This window comes from Erpetoichthys calabaricus, chromosome 11 (assembly GCF_900747795.2).
Source record: "Erpetoichthys calabaricus chromosome 11, fErpCal1.3, whole genome shotgun sequence".
In the NCBI taxonomy this organism is placed as follows: Eukaryota; Metazoa; Chordata; class Cladistia; order Polypteriformes; family Polypteridae; genus Erpetoichthys; species Erpetoichthys calabaricus.
The window spans coordinates 42378998-42406968 of NC_041404.2; the positions used below are offsets into that span (position 1 = coordinate 42378998).

Consider the following 27971-nt stretch of genomic DNA (forward strand, 5'->3'; position numbering starts at 1 on the left):
AGAGGTTATCTTTGGAACATTACAAAAGTTTTGAGGAAAGCAGGCCATTCAGGCAAAAACAGCTCACCAATACTACCACCTAATTTCTCCAAAATAATAAGTGCATATTCCTAAAGTCCCACTCACCACAACTCTACTTGGTAACTTGTTTAATATGTTTTTAAATCTGTATGTGAAGAAAAACTTTCCTGTTCCTTAACAACTGTGTCCCTGTTCTTGTTGAAATCATTTCAAAGTAACAACCTGTAGAAGATGTATTAATTCCTTTCAGAATAATAATAATAATAATCATGACACATCTTAATCTTTGTTAAACTGAAAAGGTCCAACTCCTTTCCTCATAAGTCCTGCAGTACTTTTACTCTACACATCGGGGTGACATATAACTTAACATTTTGCTAACCTTCCCAATTTATTTCTTCACACCATCCGGAAATCGATAGTGACAACTTAAGCATAGCTCCCAGGTTCTTCTCATAAGGGGTATTTCAAGCTTCAGACGTCCCATGAAATCTAACATCTACGTCAAACATGTGATATCTTAGTTTTATTAATATAAAATCTAATTTCAGGCAAATTAGACAGCGCATGAGCAATTAGTACTGAAAATCAGCAAATCAGAAATGTGTTTGGTAGGTCATTCAGTACTTTATGTAGCAGCTCTCGTTAACACTATTTATACACATGACCATATGTATTTATGTTTCATAATAAATATTCTTGAATTTCAAAGGTTTTACTTGTTAGCTTTTTTACTCCAAATAAAACGGACAATTTTAAAATTGAAATAAGAATCAGTAGTGCATCTTTCCTTTAATATTTGTGTGTATTGAAATTAATTTATTCTCAATCCTTAAGTATTTTATTTTCACTTTATTCACTGATATTAGTTCAAAATAATATTTATTATTTGCAAGTTTTGAGTCAAATATGTGAAAAGTCTAAATCAAATGATTTTACAAGTAAGTGCCATATAGGAACACATTATACTCTATTGTTCCCACCTTTTTCATTATTCCTTATCATTTACACTAAAATCAGCAATCCGTGTCAAAGGCGTCTCATACTTATATTCCCTCTTTCCTGAATTAGAAAAGTTTAATAAGGAAAAAAGGCAATCACCATTACCTGCATAAGATCTTCGTCAGCAATTAAGTCACCAGTAACGCGTTGTGTTGTTCTTGTTCCAGTAGAATCCACTTCCACAGGACTTTGTAGCACAGGTTTTGCATATTTAAATTCACTTTTTCCAGAATCTGTCGTAAGGCAGACCTCATAGTTGTAGACGTGACAAAGAGTTCCCGTGGCTCCGACTTCTGCGTAACGGGGCGGGTAATAAGGAATAACAGGGAGAGTCCCGTTGGAGCATTCATTGAAAAGTTTAGAACGTCTCCATTTGTTTAATTTAAGTGATATTAGAACAATAATAAAAACAATAAAAATTAACGAGACTATCACTAAGGCGAGCACTAAATAAAACCTGATGTCGCCATCGCTACTGTTCTCGCTCGCCAAGTCGCTGAATTCTGTAAAAGCCATTGCAAAACTATCAGTAATGGCAACGTTGAGATTCGCCGTCGCAGAATGAGAAGGTTGTCCGCTGTCCTCTATTAAAACAGTTATTCTTTGCTTTGTGGAATCTTTCTCCATAATTTGCCGCAGGGTTCTCACTTCTCCGTTATGTAGACCAACTTCAAAAAGTGTTTGGTCTGTAAATTTTATAAGTTTAAAGGAAAGCCAAGCATTCTGTCCAGAGTCCTTGTCAACGGCCACAACTTTAGTAACCAGATAGCCGACATCTGCAGAACGTGGTACGAATTCTGCTACCAGAGATCCTTTATTGACAACTGGGTATAAAATTTCTGGATGATTGTCATTCTGATCCTGGATATACACATCTATTATTACACTAGAACTGAGAGGCGGAGACCCTCTATCTTTAGCTGTCACTGTGATTTGAAAATGACTCATCTGCTCATAATCGAACGAACGAACAGCATAGAGGACACCTTCATCTGTATTAACAGACACGAATGATGAAACCGAGATATTATTAATTCCTGTTTCTGCAAGCAAATAAGAGATTCTACTGTTGAGGCCGAAGTCGTCATCTTTGGCACTCACCGAAAAAATCGAAGACCCTGGAGTGTTATTTTCCATGATGTATGTTTTATAATGCTGGTTTTTGAATTTTGGGGCATTATCGTTGACATCACTAATCTGCAGCGTGATTGTCTGAGTAGTCGAAAGTGAAGGCTCCCCTTCGTCTTTGGCTAGAATTGTAATATTATACTGCGACACCTTTTCACGATCTAGAAACCCATCCGTTTGTAATGTATAAAAATTATTTAAAGACGATGATAATTTAAATGGAATATTATTATTAACAGAACAACTGACTTTGCCATTCCTTCCAGAGTCTTTGTCTTGCACTTTAATCATTGCTATAGTGGTCCCGGGAAAAGAGTCCTCAGAAATTTGATTTGAAACTGACATGAGATTAATATACGGCACGTTGTCATTTACATCAATTATTTCAATGACTACTTTACTAGAACTTACGAGACCACCGATGTCTTTAGCTTCTACTGTGATTTCATACATTTTCTTATTTTCATAATCTATTTGTCCAATAAGTTTGATTTCCCCGGATTCGGAATTTATTTCAAATATATTCTGGGCATTATCCGTTAAGTGAGATAATAAATATCTGATGTGTCCATTGGTATCTTTGTCTGCATCCGTGGCATTTACTTTGATCACCACAGACCCTACTAAAGAATCCTCCGGAAGAGCAGCTTTATACACCCTTTGAGTGAAAACGGGGGGGTTGTCATTGGCATCGAGCACAATAATTCTAATTTCAATTGTGCCAGACCGCTGAGGCTCCCCTCCATCAAACGCTGTTAAAAAGAGCACAAGCTCTTCTTGTTTTTCTCTATCCAAAGACGTTTCTAATATTAAATTCACTGAGCTGCTGCCATCAGATTGCGTCTCTGTCTTTATATTAAAATGGTCATTTTTTGTGAGCGTGTATGATTTCAGTGAATTTACACCAATGTCGCTATCTGCAGCACTGGGCAGAGAAAACAATGCTCCGGGAAGCGACGACTCACTGATTTCTAGACGAATATTTTTTTTGACAAAAGTCGGGGTATTATCGTTTATGTCAACAACATCAATAGTAATTCTATGAAATTCCATCGGATTTTCGAGGACAATCTGAAATTGTAATAAACAAGGACTTATTCCACCGCAGATCTGCTCTCTATCGATTCTCTCTTTAACAACTAAAATCCCTTTCATTACATTTAGCTCTACGTAATCGGTGTCCCCATCAGTATAAATATGAGCCCTTCCAGTTTTCAGTCTCTGGTCATTTATTCCTAAATCTTTAGCAATGTCACCTATGAATGCACCTCTCGTTTTTTCCTCCGGAATAGAATACCGGACCTCTGCATTAACTGGAAATGCGTACACGGCAAAAACAATTACTAACGGTACCTGTGTATTTAGTGTCCATGGTAGCATTTTTCCAGATGATACGAGAACAATGAAATCCGTTCCTTTAAAGGCTTCAATAGCGTTTCCTCTTAACGGCTTTTCTGACGATCAAAAACGATGTGTATATATCTCCTGATCCGTGTATATTTTCTGTTACATTTATAGCCAGTGAATGCTTTTTGTATTCCGGGCTTTGTGTATGGCGAGGCTCTTCTGTTTGTGTGATACTGAAGCTGTGGCAGGGGAGGTGAGGCTGCATTGCTGCTTCGAGAAAATCTCATTGATCAACAGCGGCACTTGCAGTTCAAGTATAAAAATGCAGAACATTTACATGAATTTAAAATAAATTTGGTTTACAGTAAGTAAAATAATGTTTAATCAGTGCAATTCATATTTTCCCATGAAATTCTGAGCATGAAACATTATATCAACATAGGTCGCACCTGCAAATTAATTTAATATTCATCTATCGTGCTGTTTAAAAGATATACCTTGAAATACAAAATTAAAGGCAATAGATGTTTTAATGTCTTAATATGAATTATAATCGTCTTCACCAGAAAGAGCAATTTGATAGAATCATCATTATTATTTGATTAAAATGTACACTTTTGTAATCTTGGTATAATATGTAATGTAGATTAAATAGATTATTATACTTTTAAATTCTTAACTGGCAAAAATTGTAATACAAAGTAAAATGTCTGAAATCAAACTTTAAGCCATTTGTGATTATTTTCATAGTTTAGTAGTATGATTAATCAAACATGCTCCATTATTTCCATTAAAGGAAACCCCAATATGTACATTTTGTTAAGACTGGACTGCATTCTAATCAAGATCAAGTGCCAATTCCTATTGTCAAGTAAAATTCGTACCTGAATGCCTAATCAACCTAGATAGATAGATAGATAGATAGATAGATAGATAGATAGATAGATAGATAGATAGATAGATAGATAGATAGATAGATAGATAGATAAGATGTGAAAGGCACTATATGATAGATAGATAGATAGATAGATAGATAGATAGATAGATAGATAGATAGATAGATAGATAGATAGATAGATAGATAGATAGATAGATAGATAGATAGATAGATAGATAGATAGATAGATAGATACTTTATTAATCCCAATTCACAACCTATGGCATGTTGTCACAGTTCATTTGACATGCAGTGCCTGGTGCAGATGGAGTGTTAGTGTTTATTGTAAACAGAGGGACATTCTGCCTTAGACTATATAATACACTACTGAGACTGCAACTGGAGTATTGTGTATAGTTCTGCATGGTTACCCTGTTAGAAGAAAGAAATAGCAGCACTTGAAACTGTGAAGAGGGCAGCAACCAGATTCATACCAGGTCTTAATGACATATCCTTCTCTGACAGGCTCTGAGAATTTAATCTTTACTCTTTAATTCAAAAAGAAGAGACTATTTGGGGACAAAATCCAGGTCTTCAAAATCCTGAAAGGTGTTGATAAAGTAGACCCAACTAAATAGTGAATCACATATGAAAAGACACCACTGGAAATTAAAGGGAAATGTATTTAAGTACCTCTTTACAGAAAGAGTTGTGGGAATCTGAAACAAACTACTGAGACACAGTTAATGTAGAAACCATGAAAACCTTGGAGTATCTGGATGAGATATTATGACATTTTATCTATTAGCTAAACAAATGAGCTTGCTAGACTAGTTTACTTTCATTTGTTAAATTTCTTATGTTCTTTTTGAGGCTATAGGAAATGAACAAAGACTGCAAATCTAGTTTGTACTTACTTTATAAACATAATAAATATTTTTAGGTTAAGTTTAACCATGATCACAAAAACATAAAAACAAACATCAAGACATACTAAAATTAAAAAAAAAATGTAAATGTTTGCTTTGACAAGAAATATACAAAGTAGTAAATCATGAAAGCAAAAATTTTAAAAGGAAAAGCCTTCAAATATAAGAAAAGATATTTAAATGTTTAGTGGATCACTATTCTCTCATTGGATGCAGGCACTGACACCACACCCTTGTTAGTTACTGTTCAGCATTTTACTCTCTAGTGATGTAAAGCATGGTGGCTTAAGACATTCATTTAACATATCATGCTGTTGCAATTTGGTGGGGACGAAAAACACATGAGGATAGCTACAAGCAAATTTAAGTCAAATGCAGTATCTGATAATATTTTTCAGAGAAGTGCTCTATTTTTGCAAAAGAAGTTTGACTGAAGGTCATGTGAATATTTAGAGATACAAAATTGTGAAAACAACAGATTTCAGTCCTTTAGACCCCCATAGCTTCAGGTTTCTCTACCAATTATTCCATTATTATACCATTATTTCATAATCAGTATGTAGCTCTTATGTTTAATTGATAACCTTGTTAAGTAATCTGGGCTACAAATATTTCACTTCATTTGAATTCATTAATATTTATATTTCATAACATTGAAAGTTGATATTACTTTTGCTATTCATACATTCATTCACTCAATTTCCAAACTTGCTTTAAACAGTGCTGCGGGGATACTGGAGCCTATACCAACAATCATAGAGTGCAAGACAGGAACAATCCCTGGACAGGGCACCAGTCCTTTGCAGGGTGACCACACACACACACACACTCACCATTCTCAGACTACATTGATTACATCAAGGGTTCACTCATACTGTTCAAAATTACACATTGGTAGAAAAAAGATGTTAAGAAAATGCCAATCAAGCTTCATATGGTGCCTTTCACAAAAATCACAAAACCTAAAACTGGGTGAATAATACTGTTAGTGTTTATTTTCTAAAGGATTTTTCATCATTCATGCATTCTTCAATCTATTTTCAAAAACTTTGCTCTCCACTGCAGAGCTGAGAAATGCTGAAACCTGTTCTGGCAGCATTGTTCAAAACACAAGAAGTAATTGTGGATGGGATGCTGGATGGTACACAATAACATTCACTGTTGAAAGGCTGATTCTGTTTTGCCAAATTATCAATATCTGAACAGCTATAAGGATGAGGAAATTAGGTAGTATGCCAGAAGAAAACATGAAAAGACACAAGACACAAGAAGAACGGAAAAAAAGCTCCATATAAAATATTCATAACTATGTCAATGTAGCACTGAGGTACAACTTCTTTCCTAGTGAGAAACCTTACAAAACAGCTATAAATGCCATCATAAACTTCAGGGCAAATCCAAAAAAAGATTGCAGTGAAACCTTATTTTTATAATGCCATCTAAAGCAGTCATTTAGAAACTTGTGTATAGGTAGTTATTAGCGATACGACAGTTATTGTATAGTACATTTGGTAGGGCACACTATGCAAACCTCTTGTACAAAACATCAAGGAACAGATTACAGTTGAATCATTGCCCTATGTTCCATCATTCCTGAAAACTATCACAGAAAATTTAAGAAATTAACAAGATTATTGTTAATATATATGTTATTGATAAATCACAAGGAAATAGGAGATCCACAAGAGGGATGCTGTCACACATTGTATCAGCGGAACAAATGTCCTCGAGAGACAGTCACCCACTGTCCTTCTATAACATTAGTCTCCAGACCAAGAAAGGAAACACCAACTACCCTGGCCCTACATTCCATCACAAGGTATATTTGATACAAGGAAAAGAGAGATTTTCTCCACTAATATTTCACTCTGTAACCTCAAGAAATATACTGAGCCAGTCTAAGATAAAAATATGACAATCTGAATATCAAAGAATTACATAATTGGAAACTTAAAGGTATGCTTTACAGCAGCGTTTCTCAACCTTTAAGTATTTGCGACCTGAGTTTTCATAACATTTTTAATCGCGCCCCCTAAGGTTTTTTTGAAAGGAGCCCACTAATACCAATTTGTTCTTTTTTAATTAATGATATATCATAGATGCATATTTTATTATACCTACTTAACTTTTATCGACATTTATCTTGATAGATAGATAGATAGATAGATAGATAGATAGATAGATAGATAGATAGATAGATAGATAGATAGATAGATAGATAGATAGATAGATAGATAGATAGATAGATAGATAGATAGATAGATAGATAGATAGATAGATAGATAGATAGATAGATAATCCCAAGGGGAAATTCACAAATTATTTAACTCTATATTTATTTTTCTAGTATCAAAATGTAGTTTAAGTTAATTTGTTTTGGTTTCAATAGATGTATTTTTAATATTTTCGATTCGTTTTCTTTTTTTCACATCTTCACGCCCCCCTTTTTGTTACTTCGCACCTCCCTAGGGGATCCCGCCCCAAAGTTTGAGAACCAGTGCTTTACAGAATCCAAAGCAGCCAAAGTGGTTTCATCATAAGTAAGAATGGGTATCATTTTAAAGTGTCTTGTTTTCTTTTATGCATTAAAAGGTTGGGTGATAGAAGTGATGGTTTCAAATAGCTTTTATTAATTAAAAGTGAAGAAATATCAAGAAAATGTCTCTTTAATTAATAAGAGTTACAGTTCATGTTAGATTTTTTCTTTGTTTGTATATCTGAGTTAGCCTTTTTGTAAATACGATTTCCTTTGCTACTTTAATGACAAAAGTAAATAATGAAACAATGTCTAAGTAGACAGCTTCATGGTATTTGAAATTCAAATGTGAATTCAGAATATAGTGACTCATGTTTTTAATGGAAATTGATTTTTTTTTTTAAGTTTGCATATGTGTTGTAAATATATAATTTGTTATTGTCACATTCCAAAGGTAATCTGGCAGCACTTTGAGTGTTATATTTCTTGAATTCTTCAGTACCTTTAATAACATCCATTCATCCCTGTTAAAGGGTAAACTCAGAGATATTTAGGTAGATAAGACTTAGGTTTTATTTTTGTTTGTTTTGTTTTGATAATGGAGAGTCTAATCAGAAGACCACAAATTGTGGGAACTCAAAGTCTGTGTCTCTGATGTTCATTTAAGCATTACTGGAGCACCTCAAGGAACAGTCCTTTATCTCTTCACTCTTTATACATCAGACTAAAATTTAATTCCAGTTCATGTCATTTGCAGATATTATTTGACCATTCCGCATTAATAGAGTGTGTGGATAAGGCGAATGAGATCGAGGATAGGAATCAGATGAACCACATTTCTTCTTCGGATAAAGAGAATTGTCTGCAGCTGAATATTAGCAAAACCAAGGGAAAGTTTATTGATCTTTAAATCCAGTCACTGTTCAGGAGTGGATGTGGATGTGGTGTGCAACCACTTCTATCTAGTGGTTCACCTCAAAGAATTAAAGATAGGCTGGACCAGTCTACTAAGACAGGGGAACTATTGAACAAAAGCAGATAAGACCTTTTCTTTGGAGACTTTGGTCTTTGAATTTGGGTAGTGACATGTGTTATGTATTTTACAACTCTGTGATAGTCCATGTTATGTCTGTCGGTCTGTCTGTCTGTCAGTCTGTGCTACCAGGAAGACTGTACTGTTCTCATTAAATGTCCTTATATGTTAATTAATGATGTCATGGTTTATATATTGCTTCAAAAAATAAAATTCCACATTGTTGATTAAATAAATCTTTAACAGTCATTTGAATGACAGCTAAATACAGTAAACAGAAAGAAGACATTTTTTTTCTTAGTATAATTTAATTTTCTGTATTTTCAACCATGAATCCCTCCATAAAACTTTTGAACTCTGTGTAAAATATAGATGGAAATATTTATTTTGTGATTAAGATTAACATGGAACAGAAACATTTAATTATAACTTACTAGCCAACCCGCGGCGTAACATACGCCGCATAATTATGTATTGATGGGTGAACACTTGCTGAACGACACAGTTGTCCAAATGGGGTGGGTTTGTGGATACAACTGTGAGTGAATGAAAAGATGGACCTCTGGAGAGAGCAACATACAATTGTCCGTGACTGAAAGCGGGATCGTCTGTGACGATGGAGGCCACGCTGGTGAAAGTTACTTCGTTGGTAGGGATAAGTTTCAGCACTTGTTCATTAAGGTGTAGCGGGTCTTCGTTGTTGACGCTTAATATAGCTTGCGTACTGAGTTGTTCCGGAGTCACAGTTGAGAAACACTTTTTTAATGTCTTTTAAGCACAGGGAAAAAAATTAACATGTGAAACATCCGTAATGTAATAAGCCACCAAGAAAAGTAACATTGCAACAATGCACGCTACGATCCGATCGCTGTAAACAGAAGTGAAAACAAAATCGAGGCCGGTGCATTCTTTAACTGCCTTGTAGCGCAATGTTAGTACTGCTGTTTTGCAGTAAGGAGACTGTGGAAGATTTTGGGTTCGCTTCCCGGTTTCTCCCTGTGTGGATAGTGCTTTGAATACTGAAAACACCGGTATATCAATGTAATGAAGTATTATTATTCTTATGCGTCCAGCGCTCTGTCTCTCGCGCACCTGTATGCGTGTGTGTGTCGCTCGCTTGCTCTCTCTCGCTCGCTGCACGTGTTCCTGCAGGCATACCAGTAAGTGAATGAAAAGATGGAACTCTGGAGAGAGCAACATACAACTGTCCGTGACTGAAAACTGGTTTTGGCAGATACATGCACATCTTTTTTTTTGAAAGTTTGGCCCTGTGCCTTATCAATTGTCATCGCAAAGGTAAATCTAATAGGAAATTGTCTTCGTGTTAAAGTAAAAGGCAAATTATCCGCGACAAACTGTTTTACACGCTGCATACCAACCCGCGGCGTAGTATACGCCGCATAATCACGTCGCTTTTTTAATGTTTTTTAAACAGAGGGAAAAAATGAACATTTGCAAAATCCATAATGCCGCTTTCAGTAAGTACAATGCACACGCGTTTAATTTGTCAGCCACTTTTTGCCAGCAGTCTTTTCTGGTTTGGGCTGCTTTTGCAGTGTTACCGCTTGTGCATATTAAATCTTGAAATCCTTCGAGTAACTAATTAACTAACTAACACCCACCCAGCTTGTGAGAAAAAAATGTGCCCGTTCTTTCATCATTTTGTTGCAGCCTATCAAAGACTTGCTGATCATGTTTTCTAGACTCAATATACAGTGGAACCTCGGTTCACAACCATAATTCGTTCCAAACCTCTGGTTGTAAACCGATTTGGTCGTGAACCGAAGCAATTTCCCCCATAGGATTGCATGTAAATACAATTAATCCATTCCAGACCATACGAACTGTATGTAAATATATTTTTTTAAAGATTTTTAAGCACAAATATAGGTAATTATTACACCATAGAATGCACAGTGTAATAGTAAAAACATTGAATAACACTGACATAAACACCCAGGCTCCCTGCTCAGCTGCATGGCACGTGCAGTGCATGCGCAGGCTCTCTCTCTCAGCAGCACACGAGCCTCCCCAGCCCCCCCTCTCTCTCTCTCTCAGCAGCATGTGAGCCCCCTCCCCCTCTGTCTCTCAGAAGCACCCGAGCCTTCTCTCTCAGCAGCAAGCGAGCCCCCACCCCCTCTGTCTCTCTGCTTCGGGCATTTCTCCCCCGTGTAGTGTGTGAGAAAGTGAGGAGAGAGAGAGAGAGAGCAAGCCAGTACGTTACAGTGAGCGAGAGCAGGCTCGAAGGCAATGTGTTCCTGTGGTATAGCGGGTCCATAGTTCCCCTTCAAAAGGCCATTTTTAATCAGGTGACTGACAGTAGTGGAGTCGGGCACAGAGAAGGTCAACTGCAGAGAGAGCGTCTCGACTGTTGCAGGGCCTGAAGCAGGTGAGACGCTAATGAAAAAGAGGCACAGGGCTTATTGGTTTTTAAAGACTGCTTCCTTCATTTTGTTTTAACTTCAGTTTTAAAGGATTGCGCGGCTCTCTCTTGAGCTGCCTGTGTGTGCCTCTGTCTCTCTCTGGCGTTGCCTCTGTGTGTGTGTGTGTGTGTGTGCGCGCCCCTCTGTCTCTCTGGCGCTGCCTGTGTGTGTGCGGCTCTCTCTATTGCGCTGCCTGTGTGTGCCTCTGTCTCTCTCTGGCGCTGCCTCTGTGTGAATCAAGGTTCCACTGAGGTTGACTAATGAAAAGTCAACGTGGCTCAGAGCTGCAAGTGTACTGTGGCACAGACAAACAGAAATGACGGCATGTTTCCCTTGGCGTCGCGTCCGAGTTGGTGGGCGTGGCTCTGTGAGTCTTTCGTCGTATCCAATGGTCTAAGAGTTGGTGGGCGTGGCTCCTTCCTGCGTGCGCCATTGGCGTCTTACTTGTCAGCGGTTTAGTGAATTCACGCCCCTTCCGGCGTGCTTTCCATGGTCGGCCACTTGTCTTCTGGCTTAGTGAATTATATATATAGATTACAAGATACTAGTGACTGTCCAAATACTTGATCATTTTGGATTCACAAAAGCAGCAAATGTCTTTTCATATTAGTTTATTTTTCACATGTTTAGTAAAAAATGGGCAGAGTGGTGGCTCTGAGGCTAAGGACCTGCGCCGGTATCACGAAGGTTGCCGGTTCGAGTCCCCGTCACTGCCAAAAGAGATCCTGCTCTGCTGGGCCCTTGAGCAAGGCCCTTAACCTTCAATTGCTCCAGGGGCGATGTACAATGGCTGACCCTGTGCTCTGACCCCAAGGGGTATGTGAAAACTAACAAATTCCTAATACAAAAAATTGTATAAGGCGAAATAAAGAACAAAAAAAAAAAATTATTCTATATATTTAAGAAAAAAATATTTTACTCTAATGTCTGTTAGATTTTCACTATATACCTGCAAAATAAAACATAAATATTGCAGGAGATACAATATGAACTAACAGATGTGATAAATATAATTAAAAATTAAATATAGCTTTGAAAATCTTTAAAGTATACTTACATAACTTTATTAATCTCTGACAATTTATTGTAATCAATATATAACATTCTTAAACCTTCTTAATTAAATTCATAGTCACAAGGGTCACTAAGGTCAAAGCAGAAATCAGACCAAAACTTGGAAGTAGTCAATCACAATTTTCACAATCCCATATTCACAAGGCCAATTTGAAATGAATAATATCTTTCCAATATCTCATTTAATATTATCAAAACATTCCTATGTCTTTACTTTAGTAAGAAATTCTGTATTTAGAGTAAACAAATTTCTTGTGAAATATTTCATTAACAATCTTGAAATTATAAAGTAAGAGAAAGAACAGGTAAGAATCAACCACTATTAACACTTTGTTGCTCAGAAATACTTCATGAAAATTAAATCTTTATCTTGGACACTGACTTTCATGTTGATTTGAATATGAGCATTTGATAGAAAACTGTGAAGCAGCAACCATTAAGCACACAAATATAGCATACCATCTTCTATGCACACTTAATTACAATTAGGGCAGCTGGAAGTTATCCCAGCATGCATAGGGCCCAAAGCAGGAACAAATCCCTTGAACAAGGCACCAGTCCATCACCAGGTAAATACGCTCACACATACACACACTAGGGCTAATTTTATCATTACCAATCCACTTAACTTACAAATCTTTGAATTGTCAGAGGGAACTTACACAGACATGGAGAGAACATGCAAACTCCACATAGGAAGGACGCAGGATATGAACCTGCTCTCCTTACTGTCAGGCATCAGAGTCACCAATGTGCCACCATGTCATCCATCACACAACGTTTCATTTTGTCTTTCAGCTGACTGGATCAGACTGGATTCACCACATAAAATATTTGAAGGGTCATAACAATTTACCATCTTTTGATTTACCTTTCAGGTTCAAAAACCAATAATTCTTTTTCAAATAACATATTTCTTCACATCTCTTGCACCAAGACTATCCTAGCAAAACTACATGTGGCAATGTTTATTGAATTACATGATAAGAATTCAATTATACACACAAGGTGCATCCCTAGAGGCTGGCCCAACATGGTTTTAGTACCTTTGCTTGCAACCTTGAAAAGAACTTTTTGTTCACATATCTAACACTAGACTTGAACATTATACTACATGCTGTGGATACTTCCCTTTGTACTGTTGTTCGTAGTGTTTTAATGGCGGTACCATAACAGCTAAACCTGACACATTAACTCACCTACTATTATTCAGCGATCATCAACATTAATGTGCAGAATAATCAAGAAGAACAGTTAGTCATTGTCCAACTGAACAATTTGTTTATTTAAAATTAAAGATTGTGAAGGTCTACATACCAGACTACATTGAACACAATCAAAGAATAAGAATATATTGATTATATTGAAGCCGAAGACTGGGTCAGCTTTAAATTTAATTGTTTGAAGATAGAATGTGATTAAATTACTTCAAGTTAAAATGCAACACAACCTAGTCAGAAGAAAGTGTTTTGATCATGTTGTAGTAAGTGTTGAAATGGGATTAAACAACAATTGGAAGGTGACTGGACAAGGATGATGGAAAGTGACATGGTCTCCATATTTAATAATGAACTGATGAGTTGAATCAGGTGTATTTGGGTAGAAATAATTTAAAACACTGCAGGTTAAGTGGATTCCACGAGGACAGGTTATGAAAACCGAGCACATGGATCTTCTTAAGCGCAGCAGCGTAAGTTTCACTTGTGGAATGAGTTGTTGAATCAAAGCTGTTTTTGGTTTCTAATGAAAAAATGTTTTCACTTTCACAAACCATTAAAACTGAATAAAAGAATAATGTAAAATTACACCTCAATTGTGTAATTTTAATATAATCAAAAGATAGAGTTGAAAACAATATTATATAATACTAAAATAACCACTCAGTGCTGGAGTAAATTTATCCAGTTGTGTAAAATTTTCAGGCAGTGGGACATAGTGGTAAAGGATTTTTGTTTGAGATGTTGAGGATGTCGGTACAAATCCAGTACCACTGTGTGATCGAGATCAAGATATTTCATCTTCTGTTCTCTAAATAGGGGGGATTTGTGATACTTTCTCTCAGTTGTTTTAGTCGCCTTGAATAAAGTTGTAAGACAAGCAATGTTAGTGATAGTTGAATGACTTATATTGAAATAAATTAATACTTATGTCTTTGAAATAATGCAGAATTATAGAGCACTGTAAATGCAAAGAATTCACGTGGAACCAATGTCCATGAAATTGATTTTTTTATGCAAACAAATGTGACTGAACCAGAAAGGAGAAATCAGTAATATCATCTGAAGAAGAAGTTCTATCAACCAAAGTGTTTACGTAGGTAGATCTTCCATATATTATATATTATTATATAATATATATATATATATATGGAGTGTGTACACCTGATGAGCCCAGAATGAGGGCGAAACACGTGTCGTGTACTCTTTGCATTTATTTGACAATAAAACTATTTCAACCATTCTATGATCTGCTCCTCACAAACTGAGGGCACCGTGGCGGATGTTAGCAGATTGCTGGCCAACCACAAGCGTTACCTGGTAGGTAACCACCCATACAATCAGATTGTGACACAGACTACGAATGCCGTGAATATATATATATATATATATATATATATATATATATATATATATATGCATATTGAAATCATTATACATTTTAGTTTTTTTTTTTTTTTTAAGAAAAACAGGTTAAAGTGGCTGACTGTAAATTCTGAAACAAACACATTGCAGGTATTCTTTTATAATTCTAATTAAGATATGATTATTGTACATACACATCAGACTAGTTTGCCTCGATTTATTTTAGCAAAGAGTGTTCTTAGATGACATCAATAAATTGTATTGAATGGGTATACATATGAGATTATGCCTGTTCCTAGAAAACCAACTATTAAAGAAAATAAGCAGGTAGATATTTTAAACACTATCTATCTATCTATCTATCTATCTATCTATCTATCTATCTATCTATCTATCTATCTATCTATCTATCTATCTATCTATCTATCTATCGTGCTAAATTCATTGCAATGCAGCTTACCTGCGTAAGATCTTCATCAGCAATTAAATCACTTGAGCTTGGACTTTTAGTTTTGGCTCCAATCGAATCAATATCCACAGGAGTCTGTAGCATAGGCTTTACATATTTAAATTCACTTTTTCCAGAATCCGTTGTGAGGCAGACTTCATAGTTGTACACGTGACAAAGAGTTCCAGTGGCTCCGACTTCTGCATAACGGGGCGGGTAATAAGGAATAACGGGGAGAGTTCCGTTGGAGTTATCACTGAAATATTTCGAGCGCTTCCACTTGTGGAACTTTAAAGCTATTAAAATTATGATGAACGTCATAAAAATAAAAGAGACTATTACTAAGGAGAGTACCAAATAAAACCTTATATTGGCGTCGTTGTTTTTCTCGTATGTAAAATCGTTAAGTTCTGTTAAAGCCATTGCAAAATTATCAGTGATGGCAACGTAGATATTCACAGATGCCGAGTGGGAAGGCTGTCCGCTGTCCTCTACTGAAATAGTAAGTCTTTGCTTTGTAGAATCCTTGTCCATAATTTGTCTAAGGGTTCTTACTTCTCCATTATGCACGCCCAATTCAAAAAGCGTCTGATCAGTTGATTTGATAAGTTTATAAGAAAGCCACGCATTCTGTCCAGAATCCTTGTCAACAGCCACAACTTTAGTAACCAAATAGCCAATATCAGCAGAGCGAGGAATAAATTCAGCTATCGGAGATCCTTTATTTAGAATTGGGTATAAGATATCTGGAGAATTGTCATTTTGATCCTGAACATACACCTCTATTATTACACTAGAACTGAGAGGTGGAGACCCTCTGTCTTTAGCTGTCACTGAGACTTGAAAATGACTCAGCTGCTCATAATCGAATGAACGTACTGCATAGAGGACACCTTCATCTGAATTAACAGACACGAATGAAGAAACCGAGATGTTGTTAATTTTTGATTCTTCAATAAAGTAAGATATTTTACTGTTGAGACCCGAGTCTTCATCGTTCGCTCTTACCGTAAAAAAGGAAGACCCCGGAGAATTATTTTCCATGATGTATGTTATATATCGCTGATTTTCGAATTTCGGTGCATTATCGTTGACATCAATAATCTGCAGTGTGATTGTGTGTGTGGCTGAGAGTGAAGGCTCTCCTTCGTCTTTTGCCACAATAGTAATATTATACTGCGACACTTTTTCGCGATCTAAATATCCTTCTGTTTCTAAAGTAAAAAAATTATTTATTGATGATTTTAATTTAAACGGAATGCTATTACTAACCTTACAACTGACTTTACCATTTCTTCCTGAATCCTTATCTTGCACGTTAATCATTGCTATTACTGTCCCAGGTAACGAATCTTCTCCGATTTGACTTGAAACCGACATCAGATTAATAAATGGCACATTGTCATTTACATCAGTCACTTCAATTATCACTTTACTGGAACCTAACAGATCCCCTGTGTCTTTTGCTTCTACTTTCATTTCATACATTTTATTACTTTCATAATCTAATTGGCCAATGAGTTTGATTTCTCCCGAATCAGGATTGATTTCAAATAAATCTTTCGAATTGTCTGTAACATGGGCAAAAAAATAATTAATTTGTCCATTTATGTCTTTGTCTGCGTCAGTGGCGTTTACCGTAATCAACACAGTCCCAACCAAAGAGTCCTCCCTGACAGCAGCTTTATAAACCCTTTGAGTAAAAACGGGAGGATTGTCATTGGCATCGAGGACAATAATGTCTATCTCAATTGTGCCGGAACGCTGAGGCTCCCCTCCATCGACCGCCGTTAAAAGCAAAACATGCTCTTCTTGCTTTTCTCTGTCCAAAGGCATATCTAGCAACAAATCCACGGAACTACTGCCGTCCGATTGAGACTGTATTTTTAATTTAAACCGGTCATTTGGTGTGAGCATATATGATTTTAGCGCGTTTTCACCTATATCGCTGTCTACAGCATTCGGTAGGGAAAACAGTGCTCCTGGAAGAGATGACTCAATAATTTTTAACTGAACAATTTTTTTCGTGAATGTGGGGTTATTATCGTTTATATCAACAACCTCAATAGTCACTCTATGAAATTCCATAGGTTTTTCCAGGACAATCTGAAAATGTAACAAGCAGGGTGTTATTTTACCGCAGATCTGCTCTCTATCAATTCTGTCTTTAACAATCAAAATCCCTTTATTTACATTCAGCTCTACGTATTCGGTGCCACCTTCGGTATAAATATGAGCTCTGCCAGATTTTAGTCTCTGGTTTTCTAATCCCAAATCTTTCGCAATATTACCAATGAAAGTACCCCTCATTTCTTCTTCTCGAACAGAATAACGGACCTCTCCATTTGTCATAGAGGCGTACATAGTAAATAAAATCACGATCGGTACCTGCTTGATATATATCCAGGGAAGCATTTTTGTCTTCCGACGACATGAGAATCCTTTTTAAACCATGTGAACAACGCTCGGCCTTCCCGTAACTAGCCACTAGATGTTGGAAATAAACATAAATATTTCTTCTTATCGGTAAGAACCATGCAGAATATTTATATCCAGCGTATGTCTTTGTATTCCCGTCTTTGTGTGTCGAGGCCCTTCTGTCTGTGTGATACTGAGGCTGTGGCAGGGGAGGTGCTGCTGCATTTCTGGACAAGAAAATCACCAAGTTGATCAACAGCGGCACTCGCAGTGCAAGTGCTAAAATGCAAAAAGTTGACAAAATTAAAATAATAATAATAATAACAACAATAATCACTGAAGAAATTGTATGAAATTATTAGTAGTTAAATTTCGATTTTTTTAAAGAAAAGCTTTAAACATATATAAACAGTGATAAATATTATCACTTAAAAAAATAAAAACTTGAAGTAATGTATTTACTTAAAATAAATAAAGCCTCATTATTAACTAGTGAAAAAATAGTTAAATCCCATAAGCACAATATATCTTTTCATTCTACCATCTAAAACATTAGTGAAGCGTTTTTGCTCAGAGATTATAATTTTAACGTGAAATCTGCAATTAATATCCATTATTCAAGCAGCATTTCCACCTGCTTATTAATTAAATTTTAATTATTCCTCGATATGAAATTGCATAGATCTCCTCAGATCATCTGCTTTATATACTCTAGTTACATCATGGTCACTTTTAAACACAAATTATTTTTTCATTTTGTAAATGTATATTGAATACTTTCAGCATTTATCTTTCTGAAGACAACTTATTGCAAATATGTTAATATGTTTGGTAAGGCTCAGATGAATGCATTTTTTGGTCTGTATGTCGGTGAGATGTGAGTTATTATCGTATTGTTTGCATAAAATGGAAGTTGCACAAATTATTCAATTGACAAATACTGTGTTTTGAGGTTAATAATAATAATAATAACACATTTTATTTATATAGCACCTTCCCCATGCTAAAGGCACTTACAAAATATAATAAAGAACGGCAGGGTATACAGTATATAGCATTGTACCAGATAAATAAATAAAGAACATTAAGACAGTGAATTCTGAAAAAAAAACAGACAACATAATTGATGGTCTCGCACACACACACAGGTTACATTAGCATCTTGACAGAGAAGTAAACTGAGAGAAGGGTAATAAAGTCAAGTAGAGCTAAAAGCCTTCCTGAACAGATGAGTTTTGAGTTGTTATGTGGTCAAGAAGTTACATCAAAGAGTTTATTTTATTTGTCAAGAAAGAAAATACTTCAGTATGTGTGGTTCTCTTTTTTGTTTCCTACATGTACAGGCAGATGTAGTTTATTTAGTTTACTTTCTTTTTCCAGAATTAGTGGGCATAGGATATTTTGTTAACTCTAAATTAGTCCTGTTACAATGGGATTAACTGTGAAAGTCTGTGTTATGTAACTGACTGATGCAGTGCCCAGGTCTGATTCCCTAATTATACTAGGAAATATAAATTCCACTATACAAGTAGAACCTTCCACATAAAGATTCTCTGATATTTAACAAAATTACTGAATCTTGAACCTTCCGTTAATAAAAACTGTTTAGTAGGTTGTATAATTGCATATGATAGCTGATTAATTCTAGTTTTTTATACCATAAAAGGCATAGGTTTAGTGTTTACCAATGTCACCATTTGCATGAATTTTCAAATTTTCTCTCAGTGTTGTAATGGACCTCCGTTACATATTGCAGTTTTCTCCTTCAACTCAAAAATGTAAGCAGAAGAAAAACTCAGTTTCTGACCTTGTTATGCCATTCCAGGGTTGTTGGTAGCCCAAATGTGCTCTGGTAGTATATCAAATTCAAGGCAAGAACAAACACTGCATGAGACACTAGTCCAAATTGCAGCACACTTAATAAAACCACTTTCTCACTCACACATAAAATGTATAATAATAATAATAATATAAAAGAGAACAACACTGCAGTTCCTAGACTGGACACAGTCATGGAAATACACACTAATATTGATTTCAGACATGTTTAGTTGGTAAAGGTGGTTTAGAAAATGGATATATAATAATAGTGCTCTAGCACTTAGTAATGCTCCATCAATGGTCAGTGGTTAGTGCTGCCGCCTTAACAGTTTAGTCTATGTATTGCATCATAGACAGAGTGAAGAGATGCCACACTGGCAAAATATTGCTGGGGCATTCACACTACAGAAAAAAACACATATGTAAAAATCTCTGAGAATGAGAGAGAGAGAGAGAGAGAGAGAGAGAGAGAGAGAGAGAGAGAGAGAGAGAGAGAGAGAGAGAGAGAGAGAGAATGTCAAGAGGAAAGGGTGCAGACCGGCTACAGAGGGAACATACAGTTGAATGCTCTAAGGAGCAGTATACTCTTTGTGTGAAAGAGATGCCAGGAAGGGGAAAATGTATGACCATCAGCAAAAGTAAGAGAGGAATGTTACTTCACTCTCTCAAGTACAGTGTGAGAGTACAAAGGATAAGCAAGAAATCATAGGAACATCTGGCTACCGTACTGCACTGGGCTAGTAGCTGGAGAGAATGATGCCTTATTGCTCATTTAAGAGTTAGTTTTGGAAGGACTGACAGGAGTCTAATACTCTCCTACCATTCCTCCAAGGGTCTGGAAGTATTAACATTAAAATAATACATAAGCTCCACTGGAACAATGTTTTCCACTAGGATGTAGCAATGAAAAGGACACCCATGAGACTGCCAATTACTCTTTCAGTAGGTTTAACGCTTCTTCGGGGAATGAGGCAATCTGAATCTAATGTCTTGGGGGATAGCTTGGGATAAAAGTAGTTATCTTTAAAAGAGGCCATGTAGAGAGAGAGAGAAAAGGAAAGACTCACTGGGTATTTAAGACTGAGGTTTGGTCTCCTTAATTAGACATGCATACAAGTCATCCAACAACAGGGATAGTAATAATCAGCTTCAGAATATTCATCTTTTATGCTTTGATCTAAATGAAGATATCACTTTTGATCCGTTTTTTCATTGTGTGTGCTATCCAGGGTGCTGAATTCTTCCAAAAGCCTAATTAGAAATACAATTCGTCCTACACTATGAATAGTAAAAGTAAAAAATCACTTTAGTAATGTGCACATTAGATACTACAAAAAGAAACTTTTTCTCCTTAACTAAAAAAAAATACATCTGCAACAAATCATTTTGTGAACCAGAGGAGCTTAGTGAACCTATTAGGTTTAAAAAAACTTAAATTGGGATAATAATAAAACAATATATTATTAAACACTTTGGATAAAGATTTATTTTTGATGTGCCATTAATTAATACTACCATATTTATCAGTTTAATTCAAATCATAATTGAAAATCAGCCGTTTCACTTAATAAGTAATTTTTTTTTAATAAATAACATTGGTTTAATCCTATTAGATAGATAGATACTCATTTTATGCAAACTGTCACAATAATGAAGAAACAAGTGAGTTCAATAATTACCAAAGAACATAAGAAATTTGACAAATGAAAGGACACCATTCAGTCCACGAATCCCATCTGTTTAGTTAATAGCTAAGCTGTCATAATATATCATTCTCCTTAAAGGTTGTCAAGGTTTCTGGTTTAACTACATATCTCAGTAGTTTGTTCCAGATTAACACAATTTTTTCCATAAAGAATTGATTCCTGCCTTTAGTCTTAAATACACTTCCCCTTAATTGCCACCAATGTCCTTGAGTACATACTTTACAATTAAGATAAAATATCTGCTTTTTCAATGTCTTTGAGGATTCTGAAGACCTGGATTATGTTCTCATACAGTCTCCTCTCATCAGGTCCACTTTCCTACATTAAGCTGCATTTTCCCAGTGTTTGCCCAGACCTGACAAATTTCTATGACTTTTAGAATTATTTTTGCTACTGCCTCAGTGTCTGCCATCCCTCCAATGTTAGTGTCACCTGTAAATTTCACAAGTTTGCTTGCTGTACTAGAATCAATGTCTAAAGTAGGACAAATAGCAGGGACTTCACTTCTGACCTTATTCCACATGGAGCATCTTCTCTTATCTGTATTCTTTCTCCCGTTAACCAACTTGAAATCCAGTTTTGTTGATTACCTCTGATGCCAATATCTTCTAGTTTCAGAATTAAATATTGGTGTGGGACTGAATGAAATCTTTTTGAAATTGGCTTGGCACAAGCTTTCTCTCATAAACCCATCCTGGCTGTTATTTTGTATATCGTTAATTTATTTGTTATTATAGTGTCTACCATTTTGCATGGCACACAGGATATATTTTGTCTCCTTTCTTGAAGACTGGAGTCACATTTGTAACTTTCCAGTCCTACAGTAGTTCTACTTTCTGAAGTGACTGCTCAAATATGTCTAAAGAAAGTTTTATAGAAGACGTCGTTCAATTCTTTCAATGCAATTGGTATAAATCCCATCAGGTCCAGGGGTTTTATTAGCCTTTGAATATTTTGGTGAAATATCTTTTCAGTTCATTTGCATGTGGTCAGTTTGTGTCCTTAAGGTTTCTTAAATTCTCTTTTATTATCTTTATACTGGAGTAATACTGAAAGAAATTGCTGTTTTCTTTGACTTCACTAGCATTTTTTTCTTTTTTGACATTTCAATTTTTTTTGAATTTTTTGATCTCATGCTATAGAGTCTGTTATTCCTCTAATCTGGAATTATCTTATTATTTTCTTGTACACAGATATTTTCAGTTTTACTTTTAAAAAATGCTATTATTTATCTATTTTCACCATTTTGTTAGTCTTTTTATTTTATTGCTTTTTAGTATAAATTTATTTTGAGCCAGGACAAGAAGAGCTCTGAAGTGACACTAAATATAATTTATTTTTGCTATGTTTTTGCTTTACCATTCTATGTTTTGCAGATACTTCCTTATCCTGAAAAAGTTTGCTTTCCTCAAGTTATATGTGTTTGTTTTGGTTTACGTTTGTGTGTTTTCAAAGATAATTTCAAGTTTTACCAGGGTGTGATCACTGTTGCTTTAAGTATCAATATCTTCTGTTTTTATTACTCTGTCTTTATTGTTTGAAAGAAAAAAAAAGAGAGAGAGATCTAGACAGACGTTACCACATATTGAGCTTAACACAAACTAGGTGAAAAAACAGTCAATTGCCATCTTTCTCAGTTTATTTAGGGCTATTGTCTCACAGCTCCACAGCTCTGAGATTAAAACTGAAAAAACATTCACTTTCTTTGAGTAGTTTACAGATTCTCAGATGTGTCTGTAATATTTTTACAGGTATTAAAATGTATTTCCACAGACTAAAGAAGTACAAGTAAGGCTAACTGATGTATATAATTTCTCTGACTGTTTGTGAGGGTATAGTAGAGTGCCCTGTGATAAACTGGTGCCAAATCTAGATTTGGTTTGGGCCTTGCACTCATCGCTGGCACAACTGGTATCAGTTTTCATAAACTAAGGATGAATGCAGATGTCAAGGATTATGTAATTTAGTTTTACTTTGTTTCATTGAATTTACTTTTTTTTTTTTTTGCTGATATAGCTACGTAGAAAAAAAGACTACAGTTTCTTTCTTTCTTTCTTTCTTTCTCTTTCTTTCTACAAAACGATTAAACTCTGCCTTAATGTGAAACCTCATAATGTTTTGGTCTCAAGTGGAATTTCAAACTACAGTAGGTTGCTTTAACAGACTCTTTGTTTAACATGAGCTTGTGCTGGGTTTGCTAATGCAGTGATTTTTTACCAGTTTGACAGTGATAATATATAAATATAGATAGATAGATAGATAGATAGATAGATAGATAGATAGATAGATAGATAGATAGATAGATAGATAGATAGATAGATAGATAGATAGATAGATAGATAGATAGATAGATAGATAGATACTTTATTAATCCCAATGGGAAATTCACATTCTCCAGCAGCAGCATACTGATACAATAAATAATATTAAATTAAAGATTGATAATAATGCAGGTGAAAAACAGACAATAACTCTGTATAATGTTAAATGTTAATGTTTACCCCCCCGGATGGAATTAAAGCGTCGCATAGTTTGGGGGAGGAACGATCTCCTCAGTCTGTCAGTGGAGCAGGACAGTGACAGCAGTCTGTCGCTGAAGCTGCTCTTCTGTCTGGAGATGATACTATTAAGTGGATGCAGTGGATTCTCCATAATTGATAGGAGCCTGCTGAGCGCCCTTCGCTCTGCCACAGATGTTAAACTGTCCAGCTCCATGCCAACAATAGAGCTTGCCTTCCTCACCAGTTTGTCCAGACGTGAGGCGTCTTACCTCTTAATGCTGCCTCCCCAGCACACCACCGCGTAGAAGAGGGCGCTCGCCACAACTGTCTGATAGAACATCTGCAGCATCTTATTGCAGATGTTGAAGGACACCAGCCTTCTAAGGTAGTATAACCGGCTCTGTCCTTTCTTGCACAGCGCATCAGTATTGGCAGTCCAGTCTAATTATATTTATATTTATATATTTGAATGTATTCATGATTACTTCTTACATATTTAAAATGATACATTTTCTACCCTCACAGATCACTGTCTCTGTAGGTATTATTAGGATATTCCAATTTTTCTCATGCATCCTAAAATATATGAGTGTCATGTTAATTATAATAATTTTAAAAAATAAAAAAAAAAACCTTCAATTGGCCATCTGAGTGTATGTATCACATCCAATTTAGGGTTGTATATTTCTGCTATTTACAGGATGCTACCAGACTAGTTTGGTAATGGATACTTGAAATGATTTTCAAACATTTGCTGTGGCTTAAATAAGGTAAAACATAAAATGACTACATAGAAGCAGGTATAATAAGAAAAAATGGCAGGGAAAAATAGGCTTGGTTATAGGTAAAATTAATTAATTACTCTGGTTCTTTATTAAGATGACAATAACTACGTGTCACCAATACTCTGTTTATAAAACTGATAATTCTTGAATGAGGTACGTTTCCCTATTACCATCAGTTCATTTTTTTTTCTAATATACAATATATATTTATAGGTAACAATCAGGAAAAGTATTATAGCCTACAATCTATATAGAATTTTCAGTTAACACCATAATAAATGATAAGGGTTTGACATTGCTTTAATATGGAACTGAACGAAATGATCATCAGTAACAAACAATTTTTAATGTCTTAAAAAAAAATGTTACTCTACCTCACACGCCTTAATATAAAACAATGTGCATGTGAAACACGAAATGTATTAAGAGACAAAATATTGAAAAGCACAAAAATACAATATGACTTATGAGCAGCTATCTGCAAACATTATCAATTAAGGTGAAATGAATCATTGTTATTTTTCTGATTTATTTTAATAGAGCTGGTCTGATTGGAAAGTCTAAAACCTAATTAAAATGTGAAAATAGAAAACTAAAGCAGTGGTACAGCTAGGGGCGGGGGGGGGGGGGGGGGGGGGCAAGGGGGGACATCTGTACCCGGCGCAGCATCCAGGGGGCGCCGAATTGATGTTCCCCATTGCATTTTGGCAAACAGGAGGGGGCGCGAAATCTTCAGTTGTCCCCGGGCGCTGAAAACCCTAGCTACGCCTGTGTATTAAAGGTATTGTTTATCATAAGTATAGGGTAGAAAAGTAATTATTTCGAGACACGTTAGTTTCAAAAGATAAGGACACAAAAACACAACCGATCTTACCTGCATAAGACCTTCGTCAGCAATTAAACCAGTAGTGACGCATTGTGTTGCTTCTGTTCCGTTAGACTCCACTTCCACGGGGCTCTGAAGCATAGGTTTGATAAATTCAAATTCACTTTTTCCAGAATCGGTTGTGAGGCAGACCTCATAGTTGTAGACGTGACAAAGAGTTCCCGTGGCTCCGACTTCAGCATAACGAGGCGGATAGTAAGGAATAACGGGGTAAGTTCCGTTGGAGCTTTCACTAAATAGTTTCGAACGTCTCCATTTGTGAAATTTTAAAGATATTAGAATAATAATGAAAACAATGAAAAGAAACGAGATAATGACTAAAGAGAGTACCAAGTAAAATCTTACTTCACCCTCGCTGCTTCCATCTTGCATAAAATCGTTGAATTCCGTAATCGCCATTGCGAAATTATCAGTGATGGCAACATTTACATTAATAATTGCTGAGTGAGAAGGCTGCCCGCTGTCTTCAACCAAAATAATTAATTTCTGCTTTGTATAATCTTTCTCTGTAATCGGTCTCAGTGTTCTAACTTCTCCGTTATGTAAACCCACTTCAAAAAGCGTCTGGTCGGTGGATCTTGACAGTTTATAGGCAAGCCAGGAATTCTGTCCAGAGTCCTTGTCGACAGCCACAACTTTTGTAACGAGGTAGCCAATATCAGCAGACCGAGGAACGTATTCAGCTACTGGAGAGGCTTTACTCTGAAGAGGATATAAAATCTCTGGTGAATTGTCGTTCTGGTCCTGAACAAACACATCTATTATTACACTGGAACTGAGAGGTGGAGACCCCCTGTCTTTAGCGGTCACTGACACTTGGAAATGATTCAGCTGCTCGTAATCGAATGATCGCACAGCATAAAGGACACCTTCATCTGAATTAATGGACACAAATGAAGAAACTGAAATGTTATTAATTCTAGTGTCCTCAACGAAGAATGAAATTTTACTGTTGACGCCTGCATCGTCATCTTTGGCTGTCACCGAAAAAAACGACGACCCAGGGGAATTGTTCTCAGTAATATGTATTGTATAATGCTGTCTTTCAAACTTCGGAGCATTGTCGTTTACATCTCTAATCTGCAGTGTGATTGTCTGAGTGGCTGAAAGTGAAGGCTCTCCTTCGTCTTTGGCCACAAATGTAATATTAAATAGAGAAACTTGTTCTCGATCCAGAAACCCATCTGTTTCCAGTGTATAAAAATTATTTAATGATAATTTCAGTTTAAACGGAATATTGTTATTAATGAAACAATCGACTTTTCCATTTCTACCAGAATCTTTGTCTTGAACTCTGATCATACCTATCACTGTCCCTGGTAATGAATCTTCGGCGATTTCACTTGAGACCGACATGAGATTTATAAACGGCGTGTTGTCATTTACGTCAATTACTTCAATTATCACTTTACTTGAACTTAAAAAACCACCAGCATCTTTAGCCTCCACCCTCATTTCATACATTTTTTCAATTTCATAATCTAATTTACCAATAACCTTGATTTCACCTGATTTCTCATTAATTTCAAATAATTCTTTCGCGCTATCGGTTATATGAGCGAATAAGTATGTAATTTGTCCATTCGAGTCTTTATCTGCATCAGTGGCGTTTACTCTGATCAGCAGAGACCCCGTAGCAGCATCCTCCCTGGCAGCAGCCTTATAAACCATTTGACTAAAAACGGGGGCATTGTCATTGGCATCGAGAACAATAATATTAATTTCAGCTGTGCCAGAACGCGGGGATTCCCCTCCATCAACCGCAGTTAAAATTAAAACGTATTCTTCTTGCTTTTCTCTGTCCAAAGGCACATCCAGCAACAAATCCACTGAAGATCTGCCGTCCGACTGCGTCTGGATTTTTAATTTAAAATGATCATTTTCTGTGAGTGTGTACGTTTTTAAGCCGTTTATTCCAACATCGTTGTCTACAGCATTTGGCAATGTAAACAGAGCTCCTGGCAGAGATGACTCCATTATTTCTAACTGAATATAATTTTTAGTAAAAGTGGGACTGTTATCATTTACATCGATAATGTCAATAACAACTCTGTGAAATTCCATGGGTTTTTCAAGGACAAATTGAAACTGTAATGAGCATGCATTAAGTCTTCCGCAGATTTGCTCTCTGTCAATTCTGTCTTTAACAACTAAAATCCCTTTGTTCATATTTAGCTCAACGTATTCCTTATCCCCATCACTATAAATATGAGCTCTGCCACTTTTTAGTCTCTGATTGTCTATTCCCAGGTCTTTTGCAATATTACCGATGAATGTCCCCCTCGTTTCTTCCTCTCGAATAGTATAACGAACCTCTCCGCTGACTATTATGGCGTACCCAGTAAAGACAATTACGATCAGTACCTGATTGATATGTATCCAGGGTAGCATTTTTCCAGATGATCTGGCGGCATCAAAATAGATCCTTTATTAAATCAAAAATCCGCGTTTTGCTTTCTTGTACCCCTCATGTTGTTAAAAAAAAAAAAAACAAACATACATATCCATGCGAAA

General features: G+C 35.9%; 1 protein-coding gene across 1 annotated transcript; it reads right to left on the minus strand.

The window, feature by feature from the left end:
• Nucleotides 1-412: 412 nt before the first annotated feature.
• Nucleotides 413-27971, minus strand: LOC114660106 (cadherin-23-like). Its single transcript, XM_051934291.1, has 5 exons — nucleotides 25446-27971; nucleotides 15353-17785; nucleotides 13628-13631; nucleotides 1129-3464; nucleotides 413-520 (listed from the first exon to the last, which is right to left on the minus strand). Exons 1-5 carry the CDS (start codon nucleotides 27846-27848, stop codon nucleotides 413-415), a joined length of 7284 nt encoding a protein of 2427 aa, XP_051790251.1. The 5' UTR covers nucleotides 27849-27971.